This window comes from Convolutriloba macropyga, chromosome 6 (genome assembly GCF_964194025.1).
Source record: "Convolutriloba macropyga chromosome 6, txConMacr16.3, whole genome shotgun sequence".
NCBI lineage: Eukaryota > Metazoa > Xenacoelomorpha > Acoela > Convolutidae > Convolutriloba > Convolutriloba macropyga.
Window position 1 is genome coordinate 23,125,982 of NC_134473.1, and position 23,002 is coordinate 23,148,983.

The following is a 23,002-nucleotide window of genomic DNA, read 5'->3' on the forward strand; positions in this document are numbered from 1 at the left end:
TAAAATCCTCTCTTCGGCTTTTACTGAGGGCAAAAGCTACTCATTTAACAAATTGCTCAAGTTAAGTAAATAATCGGTTAATGAATAGATATTTTTTCTGTTTTCCTCCATTTTCTCCCATTTGCAGCCCCATCTATATATTTTATAAAAAATGTTTGCATTCCATACAATTACATAAGACAAACGCCATTTACATTTTAATGATGCAGCGAGGTTTTGAAATTGAGATATATGCGCTAGATAATCTTTGCCGATAATCTAAGCAGAATGGAATACAATTGCGTGTTTTTACTATTTCTGCTCCAAACTTTCATAGGAATAGTTTTATGACACTAAGTTTCTGAACAACCGGAAACAAAAATCCGTTCAATCATCTACCGATACCGGCAATTTATATCGACTAAACTGCGGGATCTCTAAGGCACAAAAACTAAAAATTTGTAGGTTACAAAATGCTGGTTATAATGGACTGGGAGGGGATAAGGGTAAAAAGAAAAAAATGAAAGGTTTATAATTTGCAATGTGGTTCTTGTTCCTTCGTTGTGTAAAAATTTGTACAAAAGTAAGAAAAGTTTTCACACTATTTGAAAATAGAAGTTTACATAGTTCACTAGAATTAAATCTTTTTCATACAAGTCTTTTGCCACCCAAATGGATGTGCCAGACTGAAGTGACCTCTGATCAGACCTAAGTTGAACTCAGATGATGTGCCGGCAGACAAAGATTGAGCATCTGTCTTGAAACTAAATTTTAAATTTTATTTTTAAAAAAACGGCAAACGCAAATTGGATTCAAATCCAGGTCTGATCCGGAAATCAAATCCAGGTCTGATCCGACCGACTTATGTTGCGCACGAAGGAGAGATAAACCGAGAAATCTTCACAGAGTCGGGCACCACTACCTATGGTCTAGAAAGTCTGATCAGGAGTCCACCCAGAGTTTGCATGGTCTGATCAAGGTTTTACCAATGTTCTGGCAGATTTCTGATAAGAGACTACAGGATTTTTCTGTCACTGCCCTCCTCCCCTCCCGTCCATTGGCACCCCCTACTTACACATGCCCTAGCATACTGGTTGCATTTCATACAATTACATATACAATTAAGCACAAAAGGCGTTTAAAAAGTAATGATACAGCCAATTTTTGAAATTAGGACATGCACGGTAATCAAATTTGCTTATAATGTTACCAAACGGATAATAATGCATTTTTTTTTTACTTTTTTACGCTTAATTTTCATAGGAATAATTGCACTAATTTTCCTGACAACCGGGTTATGCAATGACTTCAAAACATTTCCGCTTAGTTCCTAAATAGAGTAACTTGGAACAATTGGAACTTGGTGAAAAATCTTGTTCGAAACATTTTTTTATTAACCTAGATCTGCTGAGACGCCAATGATAGGTTCAATTGAACTGGTAATTATTGAAAGAACGAGATTTTTGGTACGACTGGTAATTATTGAAAGAATGAGATTTTTGACGATTAGTTTTTGAAATGACAATAATAATATTGACGCTAAAATATTCCCGACGACTTTAGATGCTAAGCAGATACTGCAGAAGAAAGTATTTTGGTAAAAAGTAAATTCAATTATCTACATCATAGAGTACATCTTTTTAACACTATTTAACTCATGTGAAGGCACAGTTCCCAAAGACTGAACGAATTCAAACAGTTCTGATAGAATTTGTTTCTCACTTTTACTCAGAAACATTGTCAAAGTTGAGAACCTTTTGATTCTACACAGCGCAGACATGTAGCCAAATAAGTCTTCATCTTTCTCGGTCAAGAAATGGTTCTTGAATACTTGCAGAAAAACAGACAGCATGGCTGAATCGAAAGCTGAATGGGGAATCAAAGTGGATAAAGATTGAGGTTCGATTTGTTTCACGTATGCGTACACCAGCTCTGGACGCTTGTGAATATTCCTCCAATCAGCTATGAATTGCATGGAGGTCGATGGTTTACTTGGCAGTTTATAAGATGGAGAATAATTTGTTGCTTCAATTGATTTTTGTGGCTCCTCACAGCTACTATTTGACGTTTGTAATCTGTGAGAAAAGTTGATTTCATTTTCTGGGAACTTTTCTGGGCATTCAGTAACAGCGGCTTCGTTTGATTCAACATGTCCATTAACGATGGCGTCAGAATCTCGACTCTCAAGTTCTCTGACCGGTTGAGCATCCTTAGCTTTTATTGTCGTACCTTCAGATGTGTCCTCAATAATCTGAATTTTACTTGATGGTTGACTGGTGTCTTTCGATCTAATAAAGCCAGCTTGCGATGACAAATTTGAGCTCAAACTTACACCACTTTTTACCTCTTCAACTTGGATTCTTCTCAGAGGTACTTTTGATCTCTTACTAATTGGTTTTTTAACAGGTAAGACTATATTATTCGTATTGGCAATTCCACTTCTGTTCTCTTTGACGAGTTTCAATTTGTTCAATTCGTTCAACGCTTCTTTATTATCAGGTTGTAGTTTCAAAACAGTCTTCAAGTCAGCTTCAGAAAGCTCAACTTGTTCTAAATTTGAATAAGCCGATGCTCTTCGCAAGTATGATTTGAAATAACTTTCGTCTAATTTAATCGATTCTGAACAATCTTCAACCACCAGATCGTATTTTTCTAGCTTCAAATTTGCCATTGCTCGGTTGGAATAAAGAAGTGCGTTTGTTGGGTCAGCTTCTATGCCTTTTGTGTAGTAAATGATAGCATCGTTGATCTTGCCGTTTTTCAAACATTTGTTTCCTTGTTCTTTATAGAAACTGGCTTTCTGTTTCTCCCTCTGTTTCAAAAGAGCCGACACTTTAGCCTCTTCATCTTCATTGTCTTCCTCCTGATTTCTTTTGTCGCTTTTTGTGCGAGCACTCTCTATTTGTTCACATGCCTCATCCACGTCAAACTTGTCCCACGCTCTGTAGTCATACGACTGAAAACATTAGAGTCAAAATCATTTGAAATAGGCAGAATTGTCCATCAGGAAATTATACGTAACAAAAATCAATATTTCGAAAATTGAGGCAACAGCAAATAGAGCCCCATGTTTTAGTTACAAACAACACTAACTTTAATTTTCTCTGCTTTCTTTTCAGAATCCTTCCTTAAATCCCTTTCGCATGTTGCAGTGTCTGAATTCTCATTTGTCTTCGATTTTGAATTCGTTCCTTTTGTGGCAATGTGTCTGACCGGCGGTACGCTTCCCTGACTGCTATTGGTAGCCTGAAATTCATAAAAACTCATCACCATTGTTGTAGCCTGTTCAGCAAGAAATAAAATTGCAAGTAGATTGCGAGATAATAGTAGCAAAGAACTGTTTAGTCCCATACCTATATTAACTACAGAATAAACTATACTACAGAAAAAACTAAAATTAAAATTCCTCACCGAGTTAATAAAATTTCTACTGTTCAATAACTGACAAAAATCTCTTCATATACCATCTTCATATACCACTATTCTAAAACAGCACTTTTTTATTTTAATTTGTGTGGTTGTAGTAATACGATGGAACGGCAGAGAACCCATCTAATCAGCATGCCTAACTGACGCCATAGCTATTTGTTTGCAAAAACCCGCGTATGACAGTTCCTTTGGCGAGATTTACCTGCGGTGCCTTTTGCTCGTTGTTCTTTGTCAACAGCTCAAAACTTTCGTGAAATCTACGTAAAAATCTACAATCATCAAAAGCCCTCCACTATGGAACCCTCATTCATACTGAAAAATCAACCTTGACTTTGTTTTTCTGGAGTTTATTAATGCACGTAACATCAACTAAATCTTTTTTGCGCCATATTCCACTAACATTTACAGGGTGCACCCTTCCCAATTTAATCAGCAAAGAGAAACAAGTTATATTTTCCTAAAAAAAACAGCTATTGAAAAAATCCAATTGTCATGAACTGAAGATTTTCTTATTATTGAAAACTTAAACCAGGTTGCAAAAATAAGTTTGAACATTGAAAAGAAACAATGGTCATATATAAGTCCACACTTGTATTGAAGGACCAGGATAGGAACCTCAACAGACTTTTTGCGAAGCAAATTTTAAAGATCTAGAACTGGATGGGACAAAAATTTTATCCATTGCCCAAAATTTTCCCCTCTATTTTGTATGTATTAGTGGGTTCATATGGCATCAATTAATCAAGAAAGGTTACAAAATATGACTGGGAAGCTGCAAACCCTGCAGAATACTATGAACTTGTACAAATAGCCGCTGTACTTTACCAAACCTATAAAGTATAGCATTAAAACATTAACATTTTGACAGAAACCTCTGACATTGAGGGAAAAAATGTTACAATCGATGATTTTTTTGTCCCACCTCGCTGTAGATTCTCAACAGAAAACCACGTTGGTGGAAGTCTCTATCCCCATGTTGAGACCATAGCTCTTCATACAGTCGCTTTTGCTTTAGCAACAGACTTACTTTCTGAATAAGAGCACTTTATGTCAAGTATAACAAGAAATCAAGCGTGAGAAAGTCACGAGAAGTGAAATCAAACGAATGTTCTAGAACAAAACGGTCAAGCAAAACTTTTGCATAAAAAATTACCAATAATTACTCCAGACTTTGATCGGGAGCAATTAATTAGTTTCTGAAGCATAAAAATCTTAGCCAAAAACAATCCAGCGTGTCATAACATACAAAACTTCCAAATACCAACAGCCACAAATTCCTATAGAACGAATAAACAATAAAATCAAGCAAAATAGGTACCAGTCCACAATGAACCATCAAATGGAAACTCAACTAAAGCACGACTCGAATGACAAAGCGCTTCTAAAGACACCAAAGCACATTTCAAAAAATAACTACTCATTCGAAGAAAGAAATGCACTCCCCAAAGAACAAAATTACCACCCGTATCTCAGGAGAATGGTAGTAGCTACGAAAAAATACACGCATCAAATTTCTCAGGGATAATTACGGGCTAAAGAAAGCCTGAAACCAAAGGGGGCTGTAAAGAACGGAAAAAAAACCAGTCAACGAGATGAAAGCCAATTTTTTTCTAACTGCATCGAATTTCGCCAAACTATAGGCACCAAGCTGATCTGCAGTAAACGCAATCCTGAAGCAGCGAGAGAATCGCAAACTAAAAGATCCATGACATTGACAATTATAAACATTCTGAATTTCAATCTTTATAAAAACTGAATTCATAACTGCTATATTGAAAATCGCAAACTGCTGCCCACAAAAACTGGACTGTACCTCTCTAACGTAATAGTAAAGAAACTAATTGTAGATTTGATTTTAACTTGACAAAATTTCACAAACTGGATTTTAAACCCACGCATGATAGCATTTCTAAGCAAGGGAAAACAAGAAATCAGAAGAAAAACTTTTTGTGAGCCTTCTTAAGCTTCGAGATAGAGCTGTAACTGAACAATTATTTCCAGCTTGTGCTCATCAATACGTTCTCTAGCGAGACAAAGGAATTGCAGCTGACATAAATCTATGAATTCTCCACAAAACAAGGACTGAGAAGACTCTATTCTCTTTTAAACAGCGAAAGCTTTTTAATCAGTCTTTAATATATTTATACCATGAGTATAACTTTGACTCCGGCAACTTATATTTGTATTGCACCAATTGAACGTATAAGGCTATAAAAAGAGAACCTATCGTGCCTGCCTTAGAATGGTATTTTCATTTGTGCCGTAAGATATCCAGAAACAACTTTAGCAAAGTCGATGAAGAACCCAGAACTCCCATAGAAATTACGATTTATTCTCGCACTTATTTTTGAATTCAGAATCAATGGTACCCTCGTCCTTCGAAATCGTTGGCGCGAAATATAAGACCTATCGGGAAAATGCACAGTACGTCTTAGCAAATGACATATAATCTCACTTCTTATTTCTTGATATCACTTCGGATGACAAAGGCCGCGAGAGTATTGTAAAGAGACCATTGCAGATTCCTGAGTCATATTCATTCATTCGCGACTAATATCCAAAAAAAACAGTCGGTTAGCCATTTTTCTTAAATTACATTAGATTTGAGAAATTTTCAGTCAGAGCCTTGTTCGTGTTAGTGTTATCCCGGACACGACACAAGTGAACAACTTGAACAAATTCACAACTTTTTCGTCGTAATATGAGCCTAATGTTAGTATCAACACACATCTTACCTTCTCGCCTTTAAGGTCAGCGGGAAGTTTATCAGGTGTGCTAATGGACTGTATAGCCTGATCTTTCTGCTTGATATCTTTCTCCCAGGTTTGCAGATCACTCATGAAGTCAGCCAGTTCCGTCTGGTTATTGCGCAGATTTAACTGCATGTTCAGAAAATCTGTTGATGAAGTCATTTCAACCAAAGTAAACAAAATATCTAAAAAAACATAACGCCATTATCAAATCGAAGGTTTGGTTGTCATCATATTGAAGAAATCCCAAATTAAAAAGCCCTTCAGTTCGAATATTGGAAAGAGTGGTGAGTACATTGAAGTCAGGTGCAGATGAAGCAACGTAATGGACAAATTCATCCTAACGAGGTTTCAGATCAAAGCCGTTAATTGAGTAGTGTCATTCATTCAACAAAGAGCATATGTACACATTTTTTCAAATACTGACAGACAAACCCAGAACTGACTAAAGCATTAGTCCTCGGTATCGAAGTAAACAACAACACGGTCTCAGGATCACTGTAAAACCTTATTTCCAAGCAAACACTTCAAAGAGATGAAAATTGTAAAATTGCTGATTCATTTCGAAACCACCCTTACACTAGAGATTCCAATTTTTAAGGTAGAGAATCAAGGCATCTTCTATTTTTTTCCATCTCATACCGAACTCCGTACACAAGCACAGGGCAAGTATAAATCCAAGTCTACCTTTAATATCAGACCTCAATCAATACATTAAGTCAATGGATCATTATAGAATTGAACTTCCGTAACTTGTCCGCATGAAATGCCGAATTTCCTTACGCATTGCATTGACAGAGCTGCATAGCTGGTCGCAGTAAAAAGCATGAATCAGTACAAGAATCAGTAGTAAAAAGAATTTGGAGTTACACTCGCACAGTACTCTATACAGGAGTTGGAATTCGGTACGGGTGAACATATTCGGATAATATCAGAGCGAAAGGAAAGACCACGGATCTGGAAGAGAAATGAATATGATAAGCGTCAGGTAAGAACATTTTTGGATGAATGCAGAACAGTCTACTGAGTGTATACTTTTCTGATTTAGTGGTCAAAACATTTATCTCAAAACTATTCACATTTTACTAAGGGCATCTTCAGTGGATACATAAACTTGGAAACTTGACAACTAATTACCTCTCGCTAATTAATTTGAGTTAAAAACAGAACGTCAACCTAAATAGCTGAGAAAAAACTGACCAGCTAGTTGCTCCGACTACATTTAGATGGAAAAGCAACTATACACTCAAAGGATAATTTTCACCCAGTCAATTTCGGCCACTCGATATGATTTACATAGCGAGAGATGACGCGTAACTTTAGAAAGCCCGACCATCGTAGTGTTTACATTGATCTTGTGTTCAAATTTCGTCCTTCTCTGACTTATAGAGCTTTATCGAACTGATTTTCATTATTTTTGATCACATTTTTGGTCTGAAAGTAGCCTACTTGCCTAATATATGATAAATTGATCATAACTACACCCACTTTCTCAATTTTAACAAACCATAGGACGCTAAAATTGATTCCAGATTTTTTCGTCAAAAATGGACACTGATTTTACAATAATTTGGCTTTGTTGATAACAACTATAGATCTAAATGGGGTGTTTACAGAAATTAGTCAGTTTCTTAGTTCTGTTGAATTATCCTACAAATCGAGGAGCAGTTACGGATTACATTTGTTCTCACATTCTCGAGATGTCCCCATCTTCAGAAAATTATAAATTTGAGCACCGAGGGCAGTTAAGGCGATCTGATGTTTCTTTAATTTGTCAGCCATTGACAAAACACATGTACAAGTTCACGCGGCATCTGTATGAAAATTGAATTTGTTGAGCACTATCGACAGGAAGCGACAAAAAAGTGCATTTTTTCGAAAGGGAATAATAAATGTAGGTGTCAAAAAATGCCTCCAACAACAACAAAAGTATTATTTACATCCAACCAGTCCTTAATGAGCATAGGTTACAAGTAGAAAACAACAACGGCAAAATTAGAAAAATACGTTAAATTTTTTGAAGAAAAACTTCCACAACGGAAATCTTTAAATAAGTAAGTTTATTCACACTTCCATATGAAGGCGTTAACACCTGTCATTATACAGAATATGTTCAAAAACAAAGGACAAATACAGACGAAAACAAAAATTCAATTAAATTTAGCGACAAAACGGTCTCGCAGCCGTTTTAACCATATTCTATTCACTTAAAGAAGTAATCAATTGCACCTTCTTTGGTCACCACCCAAAAATAATGCGATACGTGTCCTCTGACTAACGACACTAGGTAACAAGTAGATGAAACAAAAAGAAAGTACGAGGTGAAAAAATTCATTTGTAATTTTCGAAAACAATCAAATTCAAAGCCAAAAAATTTAGCTATCGAAATGGTTTAATAGGTTCATTAAATTCCAAAGAAAGCCATCGAGATCTGTCAATATTCAGAATATGTCATAGGTCTACAAAAAGAACGACAAACAAAAATTAAAAATTTAATCAAATTTTTGCGGAAAACCGGTGTCCAAGTCATGAAAAAAATATAAAAAAGCACTAAAAACATGAGATATGTTCAATTTTGCTTTTCCGCAATACAAATAATTTGATATGTGACCTGTAATTAATGAGATTAGGTAACAAGTAAACAAAAACAGCAAAGTGCAAAGTTCAAAAATACGTCTATACTTTTTTTTTACAAAACCCTTGATTTCAGGGTCACGAAAAACATTATCTTTCAACTGAACACAGTAAAGGGTTCCTTTTGCCAATCACAGGAAGCCAATAAGACCTGCAATTATCCAAAATTATTCATACGACTACACAAAGAACAACAAATAGAGAAAAAATTCTATCAAATTCTTGCAGAAGATGGTGTCGATGCCGCAAAAACCATAATCTGTTCAAAGGAAAAATTGAAGTTCCATTTCTTTTTTTTCACGCGAATAAGCTGATATCTGACCTGACAATCATGTGACACGACGAAACGAACCTAAAAGATTTGAAAAAGCCCAGAATTCCTTTATTGTAAAAACTCGTAGTAACAAACTGGGAAAACTAATAGTTAAAACGTACAAACGTAATAAATACTAAATTCTGATCCATTAAAAAGCTGATGCAACTTGCCTTTGATTACCTGGAGCTACAAGTTAAACAAAAAAAGAAATGGCAAAGCCCAATAACCAATCGTTTTTTTGAAAGCAAGTATTTCAAAAAGTCAAAACGGTCATAGGCTTAAACCGACCAACTCCTTAGGAAGCCATTGAATCTGTCATTCGTAAGAAATGATCTGTTCTGTATTCAACATTAAAAAAATCAAAAAAAAACGCATAATTATATTCAAAGACAGCGACTGATTACAATCCGAATTATTTTTGGACTGTAAAAAACAACGATTAGACTAAAACCAGCCTCGCAATTTCTTTTCCCCGCAAGGAACACGTAATTGTTTCGCGCATCATCGATATGAATAATTTGACAAAAAAAATCAACATCAAAAATAAAAGATGATTTTTGAATAACTATCGAGATAAACTAGCAAAAAAAACGACAACATTTTAATTTAAGAACACTCTCAAATAAGCGCAAGTAAAACTAGTCTTCTTTGGAGGTAACGCAGATTTATAGGTGTCAGCAGTTTATAGGTGTGTTAACCCTCTCAAATTTCAGCAAAGCGGCTTAGACAACCTTATTTTGTGTCATTTTTGATGAAAAAAAATTAGGCTAAAAAATTGGATTCAACAGTTCACCAATACTCTTCTACCTTTAGAGGTAAAACCAACAACACTATCGCTAAGAACGTAAACATCTTTTCAGCAAACATCGACATACTTTTCGAAAATCAGTCAAATTTTAAACCTCGACATCGACAACTCTGTGGAAAAAACGAAACTAGAAAAATCTTTTTAATTCTACATTCTACGCTGGACGGGCTTTCTAATGACACGACTCACAACTCTCAACGATGAATATTTCGATCGGCCAAAATTGACTGTACAAAAAAACCGTTTGAGTATATAGTTCCTCCCACACTTAAGTGGGTCGAGTGTGTCGGAACAACAAGAGTTAATGAAACAAAAGGTAAAATGAGAATAACCACTCGCATTGATCCTTAGTCACTCAACATAATCATTGACACCTACTGGAAAAACCTCCATGTACGCTGCATTGTAATAGCGGGAATAGGAGCACGGCAGAGAACTCGAGAAAAAATTACGCTCTGCATCGGAAAAAAACCTTAACTTCTCTTTGATTCCACAGAAACTCACAATTTTTATCTAAAAGCATAAAACATGAGGTAAGTCACGCAATTGACTTAGAAGTACAACAAATGACGCCACGCACACAAATTTTAAGGGGGGGGTCAAGCGATGGGGGGGGGGTCAAGCAATGGGCGTGGGGGAAGGTTTGGGAGGGCTGGACGAGACGGGGTCCAAATCGCATGGGGAGTATTGGGAGGGGGCAGATGGGGGTGTGTTGGAGGGTAACTGAGGGGTCTCAATCTTTTAAGATTAAGAACCGCCGTGCACATACTTAGGGTGAATCACATACTTAGAAAGGCGTAAGTCAGGGCTCGCGCTGCTCAGCCACTTAATGCCCTCCGCGCTTTGCCCGTTGATTTCGTTTTTGAGGACGATAAGGTAAAAGGGAAAGACAAATAATCGGTCGCGCGAAAAATAGCATTAAAAAGAGACCACAGAACTAATATAATTGCTACAAACTTCGTTTGAGAGCAATTAAACGATCATTGTTTCGATCAGTAAATCTTGACTTTTTAATCGTAGACAGAAATGTCTATTTTTGGACTCTAACAGTCAACTAAATGAAAACAGTTTACAAAAGATGTGATTTAATTCAAATGACTAATCAATTTGATTATTACATTATTGAACAAATGAAAAAAAATCTAGAAACAAAGAATAGAGAGCAAGTTAGAATAGTTTCGAATAGGCAAATAAATAGATCACAATGTAACAATCATTTCGATATTATTCACTAAAACAGCACGTCTTACAGTGGACCGTTTCTCTAGACCCAATGAACACATTTTTTTCCCAAGCTCCGCGGCTATTAACTAGTTGCAATTTAGGTATGGACCAGAGTTTAAATTGTTTGTAAAATTCAGCAATGATGTGTGAGCAAGAGCCAAGCTTGTAGGATCAGACGCATTAACTGTGATCGCACTCAAGCAAACTTTTCAAGAGAGCTATTAGCGGGCTCCCTCCCCGGCTGATCCAAAAATTTCCCTGATGCGCACAATCTAATACCTTCTTGCATTGCCAATAAATTAAAAGTTCGAATAACCAATTAAATTAAAAATTCGAATAGCCAATTAAAAGTGCCAATAAATTAAAAGTTCGAATAACCAATTAACATGCAAGACTATCATCATTTATAATTTATCAGTTAAAGTGTAAAATTTTCATTTACATATAGTCCTATTCTACCCAGGTCTGAATTCCGGGGAGGGGCTCCTATTTCTTTTCCGGAAGGGGTTCCTAATTCTTTTCAATGGAAAATTGGGTTCAGCGGAACATCGAAGCGCGTCAATTGCGAAGCAGTGTGATAGCGGAATAAGAAGAAAGTGGAGAAAAAGAAAATGAGTATTGAGAACAGCAATGAAATAGATGAGCTAAACAAAAGAAAGATAGAGACACAAACACCTGGTGAATGTAAAGGAACTTAATGTAGCACTGGTTGGTTTAAAGATAGTATTATACATTATAGTAGTAGCACTAGTAGCAGTACAGAGCATTTACACTATTAGATGAGTTCATTTGATAATTGACAGATAGATTGATAACTAATGATATGACGAAGGCAATTGCAATGTGGTTGGTGGTGGTGGTGGTGAAGGATTAGAAATAACAAAGTTCGAAAATGATATCACCTCACAAATGACAGAAAAGAGAGCGACAAAAAATTTTAAGGGTAAAAGCTATCGAAAAGCAATTTAATTCACTTCGCCGAATGAGACAAAATGGAAGAGGCAATCGATAGCATAAAGTTGATCGACTTTTCAGGAAACTATGAAATATTGTAAAGGAAGTTGACATAAAAAGGGTCAACTTAACATCATTACACAGAATCCGGCATATGATTAAATAATTAAATTGCTCAAATTCGACAGCTGATTAGCCAATAAAAATTTTATGGAGCGAACGGTAATAGCCAGAATAATAGTTGAACACAAAAAGTCAGATACTTTGCATTCTTTGCGAAGTCTCCATGTAATACAATTGGCTGCATAGCGTATTGAAAATATAACCGACTACCATCGGGCAAATTTATTTCAAACGACCAACAAGCGTTAACCCACTTAATGTCCTACGGGCTTCACCTGTTCATCCCGTTTTTGAGGACAAAAAATTAAAGTGTCAGAAAAAAACGCTTAAAAAAGACAGCACAACTTAACTGTGTTCGAGAGCAATTAGAGATTTTAACGGACACGGGAATTAATTGGACTGATGAGCACGTAAGCGAACGTAAAAAGCCGCAAATGATTGCTCAAAGGCTGGCACAAAATCAAACCAATAAGTTTAAGCTAATGACTAAAAAATCAAAATTATTTGAGTGAGCTGCACAAGCCTCATCGCCACTTTTACGAGGCAGCAAAACAGCAATCAAAACAGCTTAAGATAGAGGTCTCTTAACCTTGCTGTTTGATATTTATTAGGAGGAACGATTCAGCAATTAGAACTTTTTCTTACAGTAACTTAGTTTTTAGCTCTGAATATTTAATTAATTTTCGCAGTAACTATCCGTTGATTCGTTATAGCAAAATAATCTGAGTCTTGTATCCTGCCACCATTTTTTGCCCAGGAATTTATAGTTGCCACGATGGGATAATTCCCATTCCGACAGACAGTGCTAGTCAAATCATTTGCTGGGCATATAATGGACAAAATAAGCGATATTATTCATTGCCATTCGAGCGGCAAAATCCATCGTAGCAGCTCATTAAACTTACCCAGATGGCTTTCTCAAGGCGGAGTTATTTCTTCATTCTATTTTAGAAATTAGCTACTTACTATCGCACGACCAGTTACGAATTAAATCAAGTATGAATAATCATAAACCGACTAATGTCGGAAGAATTGATCTCGAGCGACAGGCGAGGCAATTTAATTCAGGAGCTGTAGCCTAGATAAAATTTTCATGAGCGCAAAAATAGTTAACCACGCCGGGATTGGAACCATTGACCTCCCGCTCTCTATCCAGAAGCACTGCCCATTCTGCTATCAGGCCCTTCTTGTTGCTCTGCTGCAATCAATTTTATTTTAGCAACAAGCTTTACTTCAGAGTGAGAGCAATAGAGATCACTCAAAAATGAAGAACAAAAGCGTGAAAAAGTCACTTGAGAAGTCAAAGAATATTCTAGAGGAAAAGCGCAAAAACTGTCAAGCGAAAAATTTGCATAACAATCCTAACACGTTTACAATTGTTGCTATGAGCAATTAATACGTTTACATAATAATTTTATATGATTTTACTTCTGTACAGATGGTACCTTATAAAATATCTTCAAAAACTGCAACATCTAAAACCGCTTTTAAAAAGAGGCAAGCAGTCGACGCGAGGTATGGAATAAAAACAAACTAACTAACGTCGGATGAATTGCTCTCATACGATAGGCTGGGGCAATTTAATTCGAGGGACTGTAGCTTAGAAATCTTTAATGGGTAAACCTCCGACCCCACATGGGTTCGAACCTAGACCTCCCGGATAACCGTCAACCTTCTTAGCCGCTAAACTACAACGCCTTTGATTCGCAATTGTTTAATATTAACAATAATTTTCATTTCAGAAAAGAGGCAACTTAGACCGCTCAAAAATGAAAACTCAAGTGTTCTAGAACAAAAAAAAAGCGCAAAAACGGTCAAGCTAAAATTTTGCATTAAAAATTAAAAAACCAAGACTATAGCAATAAAGCTTTCCTCGGCTATACTCCATTTTGAAAAGTCAACGGGAATATGGAAAAAAGATTAAACAATTCTGCATGCCGAACTCAGATGCTAAGATTGGGACCAATAACAATTTATTCAGTGAGCGATTAGCAAGAAAAATGAAGTCTGCCATCTAAGTAAAATTCAAATACAAAATGCACGTCAAATGATAGGTTAAGAAACACATCAGCTCCATCAAAGTAATTCTCAAATTGAAGTATTATCATTGAAGCATAAAAGAACTCGCAACAAAATAATCCACTTTATAGAGACTACCAGAGCCATAATTTACAAGTTTCAGAAATTCATGGCAAAACAAAAGTTTGGGATATATGGAGGGAAAAATTAAGAAATCAGAAAAATCCCATAGCCAATGAAATAGATTAAGCTAAATTTTCCAAAGACATTCAGTTTCCATTTAGCTAAGTTGCGCGAGTATTGAAATACACGCTCTAAGCAATTTGAAAAAGTCAACAAAAATAACTATTTCATACATAACACTCTTCATTATCTTCTTGTTCCTCATATCTCCTCGAAGAAACTGCAGCACCATTTTTTGACCTTTGACCTCTACTGACCGTGTTACTTCCATAAACTGCTCCAATCATTGGACTTTGGTGACTTTGTGAAGCAGGGCCAGTAATAAAATCTTGACGACGCAAAAACATGTTCAAGTTCTGTTCATACCTCTGACGTGCATTCGCAGCTGCTGACTGTGCATTTTGGTGTTGAGATGATTTCACACTGCCTGAATTTCTACTCCGTGAACTACTGTTAATGTCATCATTGCGTTGGCTAATTGCAGCACCACTTTTGACAGTTGATGAATCAATGGGTTGTATTGATGAAAGGTTTGGTATGGGAAAAGCTCTCGATGACTGCGGTTGGGGCGAACCTTGTGCCTGTTCGAACTCTATATCTGTACCAGGAAAATTTTTCCTCAGTGGGGCATTCATAGGAGGCGGTCGCGACAATTGATAATGGCTTTCAGTATTGAGTTTAGAAGTGTTAGCAATTCCGTTTTTAAAGTTACTTCTAACTGGGTCAAATCGGTTGTTAAACGGTGGATTAGTGGTGTAAGTAGTGGCATTGTTGTGTTGATATGTTGGTGGTGAAGCAAATTGGCCATTATGGCCTCTGATAGCAAGAGATTCAAAATCCATGGATTGTTGGTATGAGTCTGTATCCATGGCCAGTTCTGATGAATGCCGCCGATGGTGTTGGCCACTTGAGTTTCCCATGAGGTTGGCGTTGGAGTTTTTAGTTTTTTCCTTCTTTGACGAGCTCTTGTTCGATCCTTGCGATGTTCCGCTCAAAAATGTTTGCTCATGTCCACTGCTTCCATTTTCGTCCACTAAATTTTCGGAGCTCCTGAAGCTTCGCAATCCGTTTAAGAACTTTTTGGCCATCGAAGTTCCCGATTTTTGGCTATTATGTTTGACAGATGATTCAATATCATCAGCTTCCGATTCTTTAGACGATTCCAAGTCCGTCAAATTTGTACTCGATTTGAACAGCTTACTTGTCAAACCAGATCCCATGGATTTACTTTTTGGGATTTTTCCAATCCCAGAAAGTTCTGGAGACCGTCTAGGATCCCAGTTAGAGTTGACATTGGGCATGGGTGGCCTTCGATATGTGAATTCGTAGAAAGCGTGGTCCGGATGTTTCAAAGTGTGATCTGGTTGGTAGTCGCTGTTGTTGACCGGCTTCGTCATCAGGTGACCGTCTTCACTTTGGAAGTGTTGCGTGTCCAAGTCGTGTTTAATTTCCGGAATGTATGGAGATACTGAACGTCTGAAAACATAAGTATTAAACTCGGTTAATAGTCTTCTATTAAAAACAAAACAAATCGGTGGTGATAGTCTTGTTTTTTTTTCAATGAGAACTTGAAGAAAATCGTTGATATTGAAAGCTCGAAGCGCGTATGGAAAGAGTTTCAATCAATACATTTATTTCGATCATTACTCGCAATCATAAAAACAGCTGCTATATGTCAGTATTTGTGCTCGGAATTATGTTCAGGGCATTTACAGCAAAACAAACAATAGGAACAGTTATTCAAATGCATACCTGAGATCCTCGAAAGGAAGATCAGCCAAGAAAGGATGACCTTTCAGCTCCTGCACAGAGCGAGAGCCCAGTCTGTTTCGCTGATCTTTGCAAATGTGCTGGATGAAATCAATACAGTTGGGTGAAATTGGCACAAGATCACGCGGTATACGGAGATACTTCTTCCAATTAAGCACCTAAACAAAATCGAAGTCTTAAAATCATGTCATAGCAGTTCTGGTGGGGATACGTATACTAGAGACCAATAAAGCTAAGAGCACGGAACAGACGTATAGGACTTAACTTCCCCGGTCTTTAGTGATTTACATTGTTTCTGAAAACGAGAACTCAAATCACTCAAGCGAGCGCAAAGTATTCTAAAGCCAATGATGAAAAATCAATAAAACAAAAAATTGAATAGACAAGACTTTTGAGAACAATTAAACAGCTGTCAAAAATTTTGCGCAACGCTCCCAGAGCACATGAACTACTAATTCACTTTTGAATTTAAAGCTTTAAATGAAACTAGCCTAGACAAGTCAAAAGTATTTCATGCAAAACGTCGAAAAAGCGGAAACCCAATTCGAAGAATAGAACAAATTGAAACAACACTATTTTACTCCTTAAGGGAACAGCCTTCGTTACTTAATATATACAAAGACGTCCGCGAAAGTTAACAGAACACTGCAAAAAAAAAACAAAACAAATTTACTTCATTTCCCACTTTTAGAAAATTAGGGTTATTGATATTTTTATTTTCAACATCAACAGCGAAATACTTCTACTTAGCGGGCGTTTGGACAGCAAACAATAACTTTGTAGAAAAAAACTGAGAAACAAAGTACAAGAACAAAAAAACATTTGAAAAAAAATCACTTTCTACGATGTCATTGAAAATAATTGCAATTCAAGTCATCGAAACATCAAATCTTGAACTCTTCAAAATCTATCAAACACCGAAATATTTATGACGAGAAAGCATACACAAATTTTAATGAAAACAATTGAGCGATCACGCGATAAAAGTAGCAACAAATGAAGGCAATAATTTTTAAAAGTAGCAATAAAATGAAGGCAATAAGTTTTTTGCTAATACTTTTACAATAAAAGTATTAGCAATGAACTTAGCCTTTTATTGAATTCAATTATGCCTAATTATGGACCAAGGAGACCGATCATTAATGAGTAAGGGACAACAACAAAAAACAATTACAAAACGGGCAAAATCCGAAAATTCAATTATTTTCAAAAACAAGTCATGTTCAAGTCGTCATAACTCTTACCTAAGAAATCGAACAATTAAATAGATTCAATCAAGATTCACTAGAAAGCAAGACTAAGTGACGGTAAAACAAACATACCCGGTAGATTGCCAGAAAATAGCTGCTGTTGATTCCCATAACCAAGATAGGGATTGAACGAGAAAAGACTAATGAAAATAATTTTTCTACAAACAATTTTAAAGTGCGAACTATTTTGATGTATTTTAATGTAATTTTGGAGCTGAGTATATTCCTGTTTCGTATTGAGACAAGACAGGGGTTAGAATCAATACCAAACATACCCGGCAGATTGCCAGAAAATAGCCGCCGTTGATTCCAATAAGCATGATTGGGATTGAAAGAATAGAAGATATTGAAAAAAAAAGTTTTGTACAAAAAAATTTTTTAAAACCGATTTATTTTGATGGCATTTCGTAGTTGAACATAACGAACTTCTGTTTCTTAGAGAGAGGCTACAGGGGCTAATACCAATACCAATAAGCATTAGAGATGGCAACTAAGACTTATAGGAACGACGTTCAAATAGCGGGCATCTAAAATTGGGCTTTATGGGTTTATACCGTTTCTACTTCTGACTTCAATTTTTTATACTGACTCTGTTCATTTTGAATTGCTTTGCTGAGCAACTGATGTTCAAAATCAATTTTAGCAGAATGAGAGAAGAGAGAAACTAGCCTAGAGAAGTCAAAAAGATATCACGCAAAATGTTGAAAAAGCGGCAAAATGAGGTAAAGCGAAACATTTTTTTATTCGACGAAGTAAAAACAAATAGGAGCGCTATAATAGCCGGCTGAGAAGATGAGGGCGGCTATTAATAAGCATTAGAGATGGTAACTAAGAACAAAGTTCGAGTAATGGGCATCTAAAATTGGGCTTTATGGGTTTATCCCGTTTCTATTATTGATTTCGTTTCTGACATTGACTCTGCTCACGTATTTCATTACACAGCCGAGTACCTTTGGCTTCAAAATATTTTTAATCCACCTTAAATTTGAAAACGTAAAGTCATTTTGTTGAGTGAGGTAAGCGATGACTCATCAACTTAAACTTACCGGGCAGATTGTCGGAAAATAGCCGCCGTTGATTCCCATAACAACGAATGGGATTGAAAGAGAAAATAATGAAAATGATTTTGTACAAAAAATTTGAAAAACGAACTATTTTGATGTTATTTTGTAAATGAACATACTCCTGTTTCATAGTAAGACGATACATGTTATAAGAACAAAGTTCGAGTAACGGGCATCTAAAATTGGGCTTAATGGGTAAACTTAAAAAATATTAGCCGACGAAGTAAACAAACATAGCCGGATAAGTCTGACGTACAATTCGGATAATTTTCATTGACTACATAAAAGACTAGACCTTGAACGGAATATGAGTGAATTGGGAAAACCATATCAAAAGAATCCGAAAAAAAAACAGAGAATCAGAGTTAAAATGCCGCATGTGAACGAAAAACCACTAGCGGGAAAGAAAAATTTGTTTCACACACAAAAAACAAGGCCTAGAATGAACTATGAATGGATTGGGAAAACCATTAAGAAAAAAAATTAATAAAAAAACGAAAAAACAGCTAAAATCAAAGTAAAATTATCGCATGGAAACAAAAAACCACTAGCGACTTTTGTTCAAACACCGTTTTCTCACTTTACTTAGAGTGAAAATTTCCACTTCCTGTTTCGGCATGACCAAAATCACTACTCCAATTTGACTTCAAAAATCATGAAAATGTGTGAACAGATCTTGAAAAAAAGACAGCACCTCAATACAATTCAAACTCTTCGAATTGTAAAAAAAAATAGGAGCGCTATAATAGCCGACTGAGAAGCTGAGAGGGCTATTGACAAGGACAATTAGAAGCACAAAAAATCACTAACAATTTTTGAAAAAAATCTCGTGTTAAAAGCCTTTAAAACCGTCACCTTTGAATAGAAATAATAGACTATCACAAAAATGCCTATGTAGAGGATCAATGAGATCCATCACTAAAGAGGCTAACTGTCAGAATCACAAAATAAGGACAAAACGGCAAAGAAAATCAAGGTTTCTTGAACGCAGGCAGTGTCAAAGTCGTCAAAACAGTTTTGTGCGAATATAATATTGAAACACCTTAAATATATCAAACTGTGAATCATCAGAGAGCGACTTCGAGCCTGCCTATACTGAGGCTAAGGAACAACAATAAAAAAGCAGAAGATAACACAAAAAAGCGTCAATTTTTGTCATATTCATTAAAACCGTACGGATTCCAGTCAACCGTATAAATCAGTTTAAAAAATCAAAAATTCCACAATAGAGAACCATTGAGACCTATGATTAACAAGACTAATCAACAAAACAAAAACTACAAAAACAGTCAAACCCCAAAAAAAACCAACTTACATTTCATGAAGACAGATAGCGTCCAAGTCATAAAAAACCATTAGTTGCTTTCTGATGGCCATAAATAGCTGCAATTATGCACTATTAGAACACACGTCTTGCTTCTTAATACTATTCGAAGAGAAGGTGCTGAGAAAAACAAAGGTAAATTGGCGCACGTGAAAAAATTCGATATCAAAACACAAGAATGTTTTAACACCATTTTCTTAATTAACTTTAAAAGTAGTTTCAAAAGGTCACGCCTTAAAACTAGTCATTTTTCGCTCTTCTGGCTACTCCAGCATCAATAAAATTACTACTCCAGCGTGATTTAAATCATTACTCAATTATGACTACTTATTGAAAAAAAAGGTCAAAAAAGATGAGAATAAAAAGGTCAACGGATTTTTAAACATAGCCAGAAGAATCCAGGAAACAGCTCGAATCAGAAAATTTACCACACAAACTGAGATAAAGAATGTTGTAAAAACTTATCAATTTGAAACAAAACAGGAAAAAAAAACCAAAGTATCTGACCAGAAAAGCTAATTAATCATATCTTTGTAAGTTGCGAGTCCAAATCAAATTTAGGCAAAAGACCATGCGACACGGTTAGGTTTCATTAAATAAAGGACTACAAATTGACACAAAAACCAACAAAAACATTTCAGGTAGAGAAAACAACGGCATGGGAAAGTAAACGCTAAGATGGTATCTCACATACTTATGGTCAAGAAAACACCAGCCCAACACTTTGAATTAAATTAAGCAGCAATAAAAATTCAGAACTAAAAAAAATAAAGATTTGTTTAAACTATTCCATTGAGAAGTTCCCTGTCTAGCTTTCAGTTTCAACTTTTAAAGCAAAATCTCTAAAATAGCGTTAAATTAATGATTGAACAAGAAAATTCGTCAAAATTGCTTAATTGATCTATCATTTTTTAAAGCAACTCTTCAAAACGAAAATCAAGTCAATCAAAAGGCAGCCAACAAAACAACTAATTTGAACCAAGGACCTCCCCCAAAAAATGCTATAAGATTTTGAAGAAGAACACAAAAATCAATTAAAAACAGCAACAAAAAAACAAGAAAAAGGTAATGAACTTTTTTAATAATAACCGGGAACATATAGCCAAAAATGTCACTTAAATAGAGCAAAAAGAGTATTGAAACACTTCTCATTTACTAGCGAAATGATAATAGGCTAAAAACTTATCTAAGAAAAAAAATAAAACGAAAAACTGCAAAAAAAAAGAGATTAGAATTTCTCAGTTCTTGTTCATGCTACTTAAAAAGCAATTTATAACAGCAAAACAGCTATCAGAAAGTATCTAAAAACTCCTTAAGTTATAGGCGTCCACTCAAATCAGTAGCAGTAAACTAAAAAATACCGGAAGATAGCCGCCGTTGACGCGCTTGAAGCACATCCGGATTGAAACAGAAAACGAAAGAAGTTTTTAAAATTAGGGAGATCAAAAAGAGAACGCATAAAAAATAGCCGTTGAGAGGCTGACGGCGACTATTATATAAACCAGTAGGCTAAAAAGCGCTAAAATTCGCCTAGAAAGCAGCAGAATAGATGGCAAACCTACAAATTTGCCTAAAGATCACATTAATTGGAGAAGTCTTTTTTAAATCAGTTTTATTGGAGTAAATTTCGAAGCAGGAAATGAAACTGAAGAGTGGAGCGAAAAGATGGGTTTCAACTACAAATCACTATCAAAAGATTCCTAGAAATAATACATTATCGTAATCAAATTTCCGAACAAAAAACGCCACAAAACTGCTTTTAAAAGGTGCACACGAATAAAAATTTAGCTCGCTTATTTTTTACACCTCGATTTGTTCGCTGTCGAAAACAGCGCTATGAAAAAAATCCATCCTTTCTCTCCACTCTTCAGTTTTGTTCAGCGCCCAAACCACTCAAAATTGTTTTACGCGTTTCATTTCCTGCTTCGAAATTTACTCCAATAAAAGTGATTGAAAAAAGACTTCTCCAATACTCCTCTTCGAGTCGTAAAAAAAGACAGCACACCAATACAATTCAAATTCTTTGAATTGTTAAAAAAAGGAGCGCAATAATAGCCTGCTGAAAATATGAGGGCGTCTAATAAAAAGGAAAAATCCAAAAAGACGAAAATCTGTCTCGGAACTGAAAATCAGCTTACATTGAAAAAATGGACACTTCAGAAGAAAAATCTTTTATTACAATAATATAGATACGATCACTAAAACGTCTATTGACTAGAACCGCAAAAAATAATTCCTGAAAAATTTGAAACTTACCCTGTATTGCGTGTCAGCTGGCGTCTCAGCACAGAAAGGTGGTCTTCCTAGCACCATCTCATACAGAATCACACCGACACTCCACCAGTCGCAGCTCTTATCATAGGGCACTTTCATCAACAACTCAGGTGCTATGTAGTTGGGAGTCCCCACCAAAGAGTGCGCCAGACAGCGATGCCGTTGAAGCCTCTTATATCTAGTGCACAGATAGACCGCATACCTCTGGAGCAGTCTTTAGCTTACACAAGTTGTAAAATTCACTCATACAAAACCTTCATCTTCTCTCGACGATGATGCTAAATTATAGCCCGCGTTGCCGGATAATCGCCGCGAAATAGTGTTGAGACGCAGAAGTTAAAAAGACCACCAGGATCAGAGCCAAAAAATGACATTCCGATTTGAATTTCATCCTAGTTTTCAAATCAAATGTCAAACAGAACGTTTTAAGCAATATAGCATTATAACTAAATAGCTTGAGTGATCTCTATTAAATTTCAATTAGATTTCATATTGTCAATTTAGATTTAACTGTGAGTGCAAAAGAGTTTTTTGTTTATCGAGGTAAATAATGCGCGCTCACAAATTTTATCACATGATTACTATGAAAAACGCAGGATACAAAAATAACACAAAACAACCAGAAAACTTTGAATTAAAATAAAAAATAAATCAAATCCTAAACAGCTACTTTCAACAGAGAACATGGTATATCATTTGTTTAACTAATTCCTTCTGTATGGTAGACGATCAGAAAAGACGAGAAAAACTGAGGTAACATAGCCGGCAAATTGCCCGACAAAAGCCGCGAAATACTGATGATGCCCTCTAGTTTGAAAGGATGACCAAGACTAAATTGACAAAACTGCGGCTCAGGAAAGCCCGATTCAAATCATCCTTGTTCTCATATCAAATTTCAGAC

General features: G+C 35.8%; 3 protein-coding genes across 4 annotated transcripts in view; all 3 read right to left on the reverse strand.

Annotated features, from left to right (window-relative positions):
• LOC142341581 (uncharacterized) overlaps positions 1 to 23,002 on the reverse strand; it is a 316,826-nt gene that overhangs the window by 210,886 nt on the left and 82,938 nt on the right. The gene's annotated exons all lie outside the window — the stretch shown is intronic.
• Positions 1,570 to 6,377, reverse strand: LOC142340876 (RNA polymerase II-associated protein 3-like). The gene is made up of 3 exons (XM_075391632.1): positions 6,144 to 6,377; positions 3,073 to 3,225; positions 1,570 to 2,935 (listed from the first exon to the last, which is right to left on the reverse strand). Exons 1-3 carry the CDS (start codon positions 6,318 to 6,320, stop codon positions 1,598 to 1,600), a joined length of 1,668 nt encoding a protein of 555 aa, XP_075247747.1. The 5' UTR covers positions 6,321 to 6,377; the 3' UTR covers positions 1,570 to 1,597.
• Positions 14,174 to 23,002, reverse strand: part of LOC142341580 (uncharacterized) — an 88,105-nt gene continuing 79,276 nt past the window's right edge. The window contains exons 10-12 of the mRNA XM_075392630.1: positions 22,084 to 22,279; positions 16,172 to 16,347; positions 14,174 to 15,895 (exon numbers count right to left, since the gene is read on the reverse strand). Coding sequence (XP_075248745.1) covers positions 14,587 to 15,895; positions 16,172 to 16,347; positions 22,084 to 22,279 — 1,681 coding nt within the window. The 3' untranslated portion in view covers positions 14,174 to 14,586. The remainder of the gene's footprint in view (positions 15,896 to 16,171; positions 16,348 to 22,083; positions 22,280 to 23,002) is intronic.

Bases quoted from the DNA above. Each gene is read 5' to 3' on its own strand.
- LOC142340876 (XM_075391632.1), bottom strand. From the start codon at position 6,320: ATGACTTCATCAACAGATTTTCTGAACATGCAGTTAAATCTGCGCAAT. The intron at 3,226-6,143 runs GTAAGATGTGTG...TATGAATTTCAG, and splicing joins CTGACCTTAAAGGCGAGAAG to GCTACCAATAGCAGTCAGGG. The intron at 2,936-3,072 runs GTTAGTGTTGTT...TAATGTTTTCAG, and splicing joins AGAAAGCAGAGAAAATTAAA to TCGTATGACTACAGAGCGTG.